At 51.2% G+C, this 12,003-nt stretch overlaps 1 protein-coding gene across 8 annotated transcripts in view; it reads right to left on the reverse strand.

The window, feature by feature from the left end:
• Nucleotides 1-399: 399 nt before the first annotated feature.
• INTS10 (integrator complex subunit 10) overlaps nt 400-12,003 on the reverse strand; it is a 33,497-nt gene continuing 21,893 nt past the window's right edge. For 4 of the 8 annotated variants that reach the window (XM_024986296.2, XM_024986295.2, XM_024986294.2 and 1 more), the window contains 5 exons: nt 11,830-11,938; nt 7,995-8,074; nt 6,337-6,625; nt 5,419-5,512; nt 400-718 (listed from right to left, as the gene is read on the reverse strand). In XM_024986296.2, coding sequence (XP_024842064.1) covers nt 562-718; nt 5,419-5,512; nt 6,337-6,625; nt 7,995-8,074; nt 11,830-11,938 — 729 coding nt within the window. In that variant the 3' untranslated portion in view covers nt 400-561. Of the gene's footprint in view, nt 719-2,708; nt 2,787-5,418; nt 5,513-6,336; nt 6,626-7,994; nt 8,075-11,829; nt 11,939-12,003 lie in introns of all 8 variants that reach the window. The other 4 variants (XM_005226121.4, XM_005226120.5, XM_005226122.4 and 1 more) reach the window with 3 other exon arrangements.

Here is a 12,003-nt window from a genome sequence, read left to right on the forward strand (position 1 = left end):
TCCCTCTCCATCTTCACAGCCACTGGGGGAGGGCCCATGCCTGCTCCCATGACACGCCTGAGGCAGAGGCAGGAGCTTGTCCCTGGTATCGGAAAGGAGGGGCCAGCTGGAGCTGGGCTGGTGGGTGGCTGCAGGGCCGGGGACACGTCCTCCACACCCTTCCCGGGCCTCTGGGCAGGACCCACCCTGGCCCCGACAGCACCTTCAGTGGAAGCTCACTCTCGTTCATTCTGACATGAAGGTTTTCGATATTAAAACTTGCTGAAGGAAAAGGTCTAGGTGTTGATACCTAATAGTCACCAAAGCCTAACTATGCTAAAGAAAATCTTGAGGTCGTGGAAGCAAACGTCTTTCTAAATAAAGGACACTCTCGTTCGTACACTTAAAAGAATTAAAAAGTAAAAACAAAAAAACACCCCAATTTATTTACAAAACAAGTTCTTTTGTTTTACAAAAATTACCCCAAAAAGTGACAAAAATAGAAACAGCTTCTCAGACTCTTGGGAACTGCTTCTAAGTGACGGAGGAGTCAGACCTGGAGGCTCCCTTCCGGGAGGGCCCTCAGGCCAGGGTCTGGAGCAGCAGGATCTTCTCGTTGACGCAGAACCTGTGCAGCACCAGCATCAGGCTCTCCCCGCAGCGGGACACCTGTCGCTCCATGGCCAGGCGGAAGTCCTCCTTCACGCCCTTGGTGATGCCCCGGGTGACCGTGTGGTGCCTGGCGGGGCGGCGACAGGGAGACAAACGGGCGGTTGGTTAGCACGGCCGCACAGGTCCGTGGTCCCCGGGCAGGAGAACGGCCTGCCTCAAACTAGTGGAGAGCTTTGGAAAGAAAAACGCCCTGACCAAACAGCCCCCCGCCTGGTGCTTCTTGGAAAGACTCAGAACCGGAGTGTCACCTTCCCCACTCGGGACAAGGCTGTTCTACATGCCTGAGCAGTTCCAGCCAGATGCCGGCTGCCTGCCTCTGGCTCCCGCAGCTCTGATGCTGGGCTCCCCCGACTCGCACACAGTTCAGTGACGCGGGGCTCACTGCTCAGGCCACATGGCTCTCGGGCCCAGCCAGGCCGGCCTCGGGGGGCAGGTCGCCCGAGTGGGCAGGACTGTGGCCGTGACCCCTGGCTGGGGTCTCCGCACAGCCTGGGTCACCAATACGACTCTGCTCCCCATGATGCCAGGCCTACGTGTGGGAAGTGGGCACAGCTGGGGTCCTGAGATACTGGTCTGGCATGGACACGGGAGCAGAGTCCCTGGAGGAGAGCCTCCTTGAGGTCTGGGGGGGCCCGGGAGCCCCTGGTCGGGGAAGCAAAGGCGGGTCGCTCAGGGTGCCCTGGAGGGTGTGCCTCAGAGAAGGGGGTCACAGAGGGAACCCCGGACACCAACATGAAGAAAGGAAAAGAAACACCTAGCAAAGTTCAGTGGGTTCAAGTCAGAGGAAAGGAGTTGTAACCAGCTGCTCGGTGATGGGGTGGATTCAGACCAACACAAGGCACCTCCATCCCCAGCCCTCTGCCTAACTCCCCTCAGACAGGCACAGGGATGTAAAACTAGACTGTGAGGGTACTGGCCAAAATTAAAAGGTTTGAGACCACTTGTAAAAATGTTTCTGTTTTTAAAACCTGAATCGTATCAAGTAAGAACAACAGAAGTGGAAAGTTGCAGGGTAACAGAAGGGGAAATAAACCCAGGCGTGGTTAGAGGAGCGCTGTACTACCGGCCACTCCACGTGCCCGTGGGCGGCTTACAGAACTACGCAGCGTTCGCCAGCACAGCCACGGACAAAACTCGGGTCTCCGTGGACACTTCTAGCCGGGTCCGGCTGCTGACCTTGGCAGGGAGGACACAGGGTCAGTGAGCCCCACTGGGGGCACAAGCAGCCCCTCTGTGCTGCCCTGAGATACGGCTCTTGGGGGACCCAGCCTGCAGCCCCACATGAGAGCCCGCCCTCTGACCCAGTGAAAGACACTGGTGTTGGCAGACCCTGAGTGAAGGGCATGGGAGCCTCCAACCAGAGGCTCCCCTTCATGCTGGTAATCACAAAGCGCCGTGTCCTGCTGGGCATGGGCCCAAGGCCAGACCGTTTCCACACATGAGGAGCAGTGCAACTCAATTATGTTTCTATCAGAGTTTCTTTTGCTCTGGTAAGTTTGGATGAAGAAGAGAATGAATTAGCTTCTGTGGTTTAAGACCAGGATAAACCAGTTAATAAACATGGTGTCCTGCCTACCAGTTATTTTCAATTCAGAAAGGTGAGGTCAGTGTCACGAAAATAACTCTGCTAAAGCCAGCTCATTGAGGCCGAACCCTCAACCCTGGGCACGAATTTGGAAATCCCAGGATAAAAATTCACTTCTGAGTTTTGCTATCCTTAAACATTTATCACCAAATGCCTTATGTTTTATGAAAAGAGAATCGTAGTTCAGTGCCTGATCTGATGTGTGCTTAATCTGACACACTTTCATATAATGTTCACTTATTTCCAGATCCATAATGATTTTTAAATTGAACACAAAAACACTGGCAACTTATGGAAAAAAATAAGAAATGTTAACAATATTACAACCAGATGGCTTGCCAAGGAATGCGGAACAAATTAAAAAATTAAATAAAGCATGAAAAAGGGCACCGAGGAACGAAGAGCTGAAAACCATGGGCGGTAAGACATGTCAACGAACAGCACACTATGAGCAGGCGTGTCCGCGCGGTACCTGTCGGCAGTCTGTATGCTGGGCTGAAGCACAGGGAAGAATTCCTGCTGCAGTAGCCCCATGGGAGGGCTAGAAGGCCTTTAAAAAACAGCAAACAGCGGCATTCAAACACCCACACCGACTCAGCCTGCACTTAAAAAACAACACTCCAGAGAAAACGCATGAGACGGGGGCCGGCAGCCCTGGGCCCCGCGTGGCGGCTTCGGGAGGACGGGGCCCCCTGGCTGCACGTGCGCCCAGGCCCCGGCTCAGCCCGCTGAGATCCGGTGTAGAAGGGGCGCCGGGGAAGAGGCTGGTGCGGTGCCCCGGGACGGCCACGGAGGGGCAGGGCCCCACGCCTGTCGTGACCACACCAGTCCCACAGAGCAACCTGGCGACGTTTCTGAACCATCGCTGATGGGACTGAAGCCCCACGTGGAAGAGGCCCTTCTGAGAAGACTGACAGGACTGGCGTGTTTTTGCTAAAGGCTGTTTAAAGTTCACAAGGTAGTGAGAAAAGGAACGGGAAGGGGGACGACGCGAGTCTGGGCCGCGGCTTCGTGGGGTGCTGTGACAATCGCACGTTGGCTGGGGTCACCTCTGAGAGCACGGGCCCGCGCCCAGCTCAGGGCACCCGCAGGGACGGAGCGTCTGGGTCGCTCAGCCGAGCGCCTCCAGGGCACGGCCAGCATCTGCGGGGAAGCATTTCTCTCCTTCAGATACGAGAGGGCAACCCGCAGAGTGCAGACCCAAGCTGGTCCCTCCTGCCATCAGGCCCCGGCTCCCTGGCACTCGCCCCACACCAGGATGGACAGGTGGCCTTGCCCAGGCCTGGGCTGGCCTGGAGGGGCTGGCCTCTGCTCCCCACATCTCCGCACTCAGCTGCGGGTCTGTAACGGCTGTGGGTAATTTGTTTGCGAACCACAAGGAAAAGGAATGGGATAGTTTTACCCAAGATTCTAACTGTACCTCAACTGCTCAGGTGGCCCGCTTCTCTGCAGGAGTTTCTCATCAGAAATTTGTCAGGCAGGTTTCAGGCAAACTCTGAGACTCACACAGTCAGCTCACTAAGCAGGAGCCCCTGTGCCTGCTTCCAGACTGACGGAGGAGCAGGTTTCCTAGGAAGCTGAGTGGTCTTCTACTGGGCATAGGGCGTTAGAAGAGACTAAAGGTTATACTAACCGTGGGTGGGGAGGGGGGGCACAATTAATCCTCAAAAGCCTAGAAATGCCTGCTGTGTCTCTGCCTCGCCCTGAACACCCCACAGTCAGTCACGCTGGCTGTCCAACAGCCCCGGCCTTCACCCTTGTCCGAGAGCTGGTCTGCACATCCCCGTGTCTTGAGCAGCTCAATAAAACTGGCTGAAGAAGGAAGGGTCAGTCTTGATTGTCTGACAACCCCGTCTGTCACCTTCCACAGCTGAGCATCAGCTTAGTGGTGGGAGGATTGTTAAACTTAGGTTTAACCTTAACTAAATGGAGTTGATCCAGCTGAGGCTGTCTCTCTATTATGACAGTTTGTATGGTGTGTGTTCATGGGAATTAAAGGAAAAGTTATTCAAAGTTATGTTTGTGAATCCAGCCTCAAAACCGGGCAGCCACAACACAAAACGGCTTACCTAGATTCCCATGTCAAAAAGCCATCTTTGTTCTCAAACACCGTTAAGAATATTTTGAACCAGGCAGTTATCTTCCCCAGGTTCGAGGGAAGCTAACGGAGCAGGAAGATAAGCGTGCCTGGCACACTTGCCTAAGTCAGCTAATGTGTACAGGTCTTCTGTCTGCATGTTAAATCTTCAGAATATTTAGCAACATCTGCAAGATGAAGGAGAAGCACACCCCCTCGCTGTATATTCCCATTCCTGACAGGACGCCATGTGGGCTGTGCCTGACCCTGAGATTTAGGGAATCCAGAAGGAATGCCTCTCACTTCCCTCTCCTGACATTTCTAACACCCTCCATGGATGGAACAAGATGCAAATTCCTGCTTTCAACCGGAAACTTGTCCCTCTCACGAGGCAGGAAAAGGAGCTGGTCCGAGCCTCAACAGCACTGGGCTCTCCCTCGGGTCTCGGTCTCCTGCAGAGACAGTGACCCTGCCTTGCACACGAGGACCGTGCAGGATGCGGAGGGGACCACACGTCACACCATGCGTGGCCGTCCACAGCAGGGAGGATGCACTGTCCACACCGCGATGAGGACTGGAGGGCAGAAGCGGGGGTCATGAGCTATTTAAAAATCATAAATGGTCACTGACTTCATCCAGATGTAGGGGGGCTTGGCCAGACCAAGCCCCAGCCTCGCTGCAGAGGCTGGGGGGGGCCACCTGATGTGAGCGGGCGGCTCGCTGGGGAGGGCCTGAAAGTGCAGTGTGTAAATCAGGTCTGCAGGTTTTTCCTAATCCAGCACAGCTGTGATGAAGCATGGCTTTTCTTAATGAAAAGTGTTCTAATCAGAAATTATAGGATCAGTCTGTATGTTTTAGAAAGGAAAAAGGTTCTGTGAATGAGACTTTCATCTGGTGAAAAAAGTATCAAAAGTGACAGAACTACCCCAATTTAAACACGCTTCCATCAGAAATGTAGTTAAGGGAAGGCCAAGTTCAAAAGGATCCCTGGAGTCAAACCTTCTTAAAAATACAGTTTGGATTCCTTCCTACTAAATGTCTGAAAGCTACAGATATTTACAAACATTTCCGACACGCACAGAGAGCGGGAGATGGGGGGGCTTACTTGATCAGCATTCCTTGATTGGGCAGCAGTTCCAGATGGATCTTCCCACCTTCCTGAGTTCTCAGGTAGGCGAACTCCTCCAGCATGTCGATATCTGAGGCCAGAGTCAGGGAACCACATGTGGGAGCCAGGAGCCCTGCTCTCTCGGAGGCGGACACGGGCTTGCAGCTCCTGGGTAACACCCGCGGCCACCCTACCAGCAACCCGGGCCTGCCTGAGTCCAAACCAACGATTCCTACGCCAACCAAACTCCTTCCCAAAGAGAATTACGGTTTTCATATGGGTGGTTAAACGGCCTGCATGGTCGTGAAAGCAACACCTTTGGCTTTCCTAATAAGAAATGAAAAAAAAAGGCGGGGGAGGGTGGTAGGGGTATTATTTCCACCCCTCTACCTCTACCCAAAGGTGAAGAAACACTGCTGTAGGCACCTCGCAAATGAAAACTAGCAGGTAAGAGAAGCAAGTGTGAGCACCAGACCTTGGATTCTAAGGTGGCTTCTCCCTGTTCAGCAGTACCAAGTCCAACGCTCCCCGTCATGAAAGCAGGTGTGGGTGGGGCAGCATCTCTGGTGGGTGCTCGGCACACCTGTGACACCTGCTGCTGTGACCACGGACCCGGGGCCCCTCCCCAGACGGAGCCCAGTGAACGACTACGTCCCGCGGCCCATCCGCCACCGGGGCCCTTCAGCATCCCGGGCACCTTCCAACAAGTCGCTCCAAGTGGGAAAGGGACCGGGGCTGCTGACATTCCTGGCCCCTCTCTGAGGTCTCTCCTTTCACAAGACTGACAGCCACGACCCCATCTCAGAGCTCCACTCCTCCTTTCTCCGCACATCACTGACACCACTATCTCTCCCCCAAAGGGTTCACTCATTTTTGTCCCAGCAGTTTCTTCTGCTCAGACAGGGCAAAGGATACTTGTGACGTAATTGAAGAAGTTCTCGTACTGGAAGTTCCCTTGCTGGCAGATCTTGCTGACGGCTTTCAGGAAGAGCGCCTCCCCGCGCGGCCACTCGTGCTGCAGAAGGACGATGGCGTGGCCCAGCGCCATGTCGTCCCTGCTGTCCGTGAAGGCTCTCAGCTGCGGACACGGGGCGGGGCCTGGGTCACAGGGTGACCGAGGCCGGCGGCGAGGGGCCCGGCCAGGGGACCCGGCGCCCGGGCAGCGTCCTGGTGGGAGCGGGTCACGCAGGTGGGGACGGAGGCTCTGAAGGTGGGGTGAGGCGGGAGGAAGCTGAGCACCAGAGGAAGGATCGGGGGCTGCTCTTAAGGAGCTGGGCGGGGGGTGGAGGGCGGGCCAGAGGCGCCCTTGGAGAGAAGTCTGAGGACACCCGAGGACGAGGACGGGGCAGGCGGGGAGGAGGCAGGAACGTGAAGTGAGAAATCGTCACAGGGCTTCCTGGTCAGGATCGGCACCCTGCCTAAAATCACTCCAAGCTGCTGCTGCCGCCCAGTACAGACCAAGAGCAGGGCTGGGGACGGGCGTCCCGAGGCAGAGCCGCCCGCTCAGGGGCCGTGGGGTTCAGCCTGTCCGCCCCCGGCCGCCCCAGCCCTGCGTTCCGTCAACCGTCCTGAGGCGCCGCAGCTCTGGGGGCCTCACTCTAGGATGATAAACTCACAGCCCTCTCTGAGCCCAAGAGCACCTCTGCTCCATTCTGCGGCACCTAGTATATCCTGACTTGCAGGCTAACTCATAAAACACTGGACATCACGACAGGCGAGGCTACATGCGTGTCTGCCTCACTGGTACCTGGACTAATAGGTAACATTGCGTCTCAAGGACGGAGGTTATTGCCTACTCTTCTCTGCCTAATGCAGCTAACATTTAATAAATATTTGTTTATTCCTCCCACTGCTTCCCTTGCTATACCAACATGCTGTCAAAAGACTAAACTAACGTGTGCTCAAGGCTCTCAACTTGAGTCACTCCAGATCTTCAGAACAATCCTCTGAATTAAATTCCTTTCATGCTAATCATGAAACAGTGGAAGCACTGACAGACTTTATTTTCTTGGGCTCCAAAATCACTGCAGATGGTGACTGCAGCCATGAAATTAAAAGATGCTTGCTCCTTAGAAGAAAAACCATGACAAACCTAGATAGTGTATTAAAAAGCAGAGACATCACTTTGCCATCTAAGGTCTGAAGAGTCAAAGCCGTGGTTTTTCTAGCAGTCATGTATGGACATGAGAGTTGGACCATAAAGAAAGCTGAGTGCTGAAGAACTGATGCTTTAGGACTGAGAGTCCCCTGAACTGCAAGGAGATCACAGCAATCAATCCTAGAAATCAACTGTGAATCTTCACTGGAAGGGACTGATGCTGAAGCTCCAATACTTTGGCCACGTGATGCAAAGACCCAAATGACTGGAAAAGACCCTGATGCTGGCAAAAGGAGAAGGGGCGGAGAGAATGAGATGGTTGGATGGCATCAACGACTCAATGGCGTAAGTCTGAGCAAACTTTGGGAGACAGTGGAGGACAGAGGGGCCTAGCTACTGCAGTCCATGGGGTGGCAAAGAGTCAGCCTGAGTGACTGAAGAGTAACAGTAACGAGCTGATCAACGTGAAGCTTACCTTAAAACAAGCCAACATCAAGTGCAGACAGTAGGGCATGATGGCCTTGCTGGTACACGGCAGGAGCTTCAGATCCGAACCTAAGAGAAGCCCGAGGCAGGCAAAGAAGAGAGCTTAGAGGGGCAAATGATTGAGGTGCTTTCCTTAAAACAAAAAGGGTAAGCCCCAGTCACATGGTCTCAAACACAGTTAAACCACAATTACATTTAGTGAAGGTAAAAATTGGTTTTTGAATCGTCTCTGGATTTCATGTCTCAATCTCAATTTCTAAAATTGCTTAAATACCTTTTATTATGAAACCTTTGAAATGTACAGAAAATGACAAGACAATATCACAAACACCAGTGTGCTTTATCACTCAAGTTTTATAAAATGTTGACACTGGGTTTAATTTTTAGATTTTCATACACAGCATCACAAATCCGGTCTGCCTTCTGTGAGCCCCTTCTGATCCCTGCCTCCCTCCCTGGAAAGAAAGCGAAAGTCGTGCAGTCATGTCGGACTCTTTGTGACCCCATGGACTGTGTCCATGGCATTCTCCAGACCAGAATACTTGAGTGGGTAGCCTGTCCCTTCTCCAGGGGATCTTCCCAACCCAGGAATTGAACCGGGGTCTCCTGCACTGCAGGCGGATCCTTTACCAACTGAGCTATGAGGGAAGCCCTGGAGGTAAGGGCCATGCTGAATGAGGGGCTCAGCATTCCTACATACACTGCGCGCTTGTCGGGCAAGAATCTGTATCCGTACACCTGAGAGGAACGTTCCTCGTGTTTCCAGTCTGCGGTGTAAATGGTGTCTCAGCCTGCACATCCCTCCGCTGATCGTTTGCAGTGCGACACCTGTGACTCCAGCTTGCTGGTTTTCCATGTTACATAATGTTCTATTGGTAACACAGACCACCACTGATTTATCTATTCTTTTCCGTTTAACCCTGGGGTTTCCCATTTTTCACCATTACAAACAGTGCTGAAATAAACATTCTGATATATTTCTTCATACTTGTAGAGAGCAGTGGCTGTTTTTCACACCAAGATTTTAGTCCTTTCCTTTATGGTGTGTGCTCCTTATATCCTAAATCCTTCTCTACTCCAAGGGCAAGCAACAGCAAAGAACAGAGACACTGCCTTCGTGTGGCTCCTATGCACACGCACTCACACACGTGCACACCGCTGGCCCTGGACCAGCACAAGTTTGAACTGCACGGGACCACTTGTGTGTGGACTTTTCAGTAGACAGTACCAGCGTTTTCACTTTACAGATCTCTAGATGAACTAACTGCGGGATTACAGATCACAGCATGTGCCATCAAAAGAACTAGGGTTTGAGCCCTGATTCTGCCCAAACTGTTGCAGCTTCCTGCCTGTGGGTAAGTCATTTGTCAATTCTGGGTGCTGAGGCAGAGAGAGAAAAGTACCTGGATTTTTGACTACTGCGGGGGAGAGAGGGGGTTAGAGCCCTTGGGTTAACTCCTGCATTGTTCAAGGGTCAACTGTATACCTAAAACAAAAGGTTAGTGAAATAAAATTTATCCATTTTACTGGAGGTGCATTCATTTTAGTAATATATTTACAGTCTATCTCACTAAAAAAGAAAATTTCTAGTTGAAAATCCACGACCCAGGAGGTGAGGGCCCACGTTTGGAAATCACTGATAGGTCTGCATCCAGAAGGGGCACATAGCCAGGCAGTGAGATGTGACCTGGTCTGCTAAGCTGGTCTCAGACATGGCCAGGCAGTGAGATGTGACCTGGTCTGCTAAGCTGGTCTCAGACATGGCCAGGCAGTGAGATGTGACCTGGTCTGTGAAGCTGGTCTCAGACATAGCCAGGCAGTGAGATGTGACCTGGTCTGTGAAGCTGGTCTCAGACATAGCCAGGCAGTGAGATGTGACCTGGTCTGCTAAGCTGGTCTCAGACATGGCCAGGCAGTGAGATGTGACCTGGTCTGCTAAGCTGGTCTCAGACATGGCCAGGCAGTGAGATGTGACCTGGTCTGCTAAGCTGGTCTCAGACATAGCCAGGCAGTGAGATGTGACCTGGTCTGTGAAGCTGGTCTCAGACATAGCCAGGTAGTGAGATGTGTGACCTGGTCTGCTAAGCTGGTCTACAAACCGACCGCATGAATCTGTGCCTTCAGAAGCACATGGGTGATGTGGATCTTCACGTCCTGATGGTCAGCACAGCCATCCTTTACTCTCCACATCCTGATGTAAAATGACAGCTTATTGTTTTAACCTGAATTTCCTGTACTAATGGTAGTAGTAGTTCTGGGCGATATTTCGTTGAATTTATCTCTAAGTATTTTATGGGTTTTGACGTTATTTGATCTAGAGAGTCCTCAGGCTTTGCTACATGGCCAAATATGTAGCTGTGGATAAAGACGGTTCCTTTCTGACCTTCCTTTTTCTTGCCTATCGTGCTGGCGAGAATCCCAGGATGCTGCACGGAGGAGCTGGGGGCGGACGCCAGCACCGCGGCTAGTCCTGGGGAAAGCACTCAGTATTTCATAGCTAAGAATGATGTTGGGGACGTTTTCCTCCTTTTTCTAGTTTACTGAGTTGTTTATTTGTTTTTAATTGTGAATGATAAATGCAGACATAATTAAATTCTGTCTGCATCTATTAAGACAATCTTATGATTTTTCTCCTTTAATCTGCAAATGTGATGATCTGTGCTGATCGGCTTTCCTGGGTTAAACCGCCTCTGCATTCACTCAGCTGTTATGTCTTATCTTTCTTATAAACGGCTGCATTTGCTCATATTTTGTTAAGAATTTTGGCATCTATGATCGTGACAGACCCTGGCCTTTAATGTTCTTCTCTTGTGATGCTCCTGTTTGGTTGTGCTGTTAGGGTTAATGCTGGTCTTAAAAACTGAAGGGTAAGTGTTCTCTCTTCCTCTATTTTCTCAAAAACTACATACAGGATTGAAGTTATTTCTTCCTAAATGCTTGACAGGATTCACAGTGAAGCCAACTGGACCTGGAATTTTCTTTGTGGTAAAGTTTTTGATGACAAATTTGATAGATATAAAAATGTTCTGATTTTCTATTTCATCTTGTGTCCATTCTGGTAAGCTGTGTTTTTGAAGGACTTTTTCCATTTCATCTAAATTGCTGAATTTATTGGCATAAAGTTATTTACAACCTATGCTCTTACTGCCCTGATTTCAGCAGGATCCGGGGTGATGTTCCTTCCCTCTTCCATCCCTGATACTGGTCATTTGCAATCACTGTCATTCTGGTCAGTCTTGTTAGGGGTTCATCCATTTCATTAACTTTTGGCTTTATTAGTTTCCTTCCATTTGTTTCTATTTCACTGATCTCTGGTCTTGTCTTTATCACTCCCTGTTTTCTACTGGGCTTGGGTTTGACGGTGCATCTTTTTCCACCTCTAAGACAGAACTGAGATCCGGACAGTGGGGCCCTTTTCCTTTCTTGTGAAGCATCACAGCTCAACTTATGTAATTTTTCAACAAATGAGCAATTTGGAGTGAAGCTCAAAGCAGCCTGAGATACGCTGAGCGATCCTTCTCCACTAATCATGACAAAGTTTCCTGGAATTGGTAAAGATTGGAAAAGGAGCTCTCTGATATTCTTTGAAGAGAGCACATTCAGGAAAGGAAGAGAATATCTGAAGGAGGACAGACGCACAGCTGCTTGTGAACCCAGAGCCCAGAGCAGCCTGGAGAGCACTCTGCTTCTTACACATCTTGCCAACTCTGCAGACCTCAGGGTGTCACCTTGTCAGGAACTGTAGGAACTATTTAAAAAAAAAACTCCCAGTGGTGGGTTCTAAAGCTATTTCTAGAAAATAAAACTAGGATTTGCCACTGTACCTTTTCTAAACTTGGGCTTTACTTTGGAGGGCTCCTCCTGGGACTTGCCTCCATCCTGGATGGGAAGGACCATGTAGCACATCAAATCAAGGACCTTCTCACACGTCATCTGAAGAAGATGAGACCAGAAGGAAGTAACTGTGAGTTTCTGATGGAAAGCATGCCTCAGTAACT

This window comes from Bos taurus, chromosome 27 (assembly GCF_002263795.3).
Source record: "Bos taurus isolate L1 Dominette 01449 registration number 42190680 breed Hereford chromosome 27, ARS-UCD2.0, whole genome shotgun sequence".
Classification (NCBI taxonomy): Eukaryota; Metazoa; Chordata; class Mammalia; order Artiodactyla; family Bovidae; genus Bos; species Bos taurus.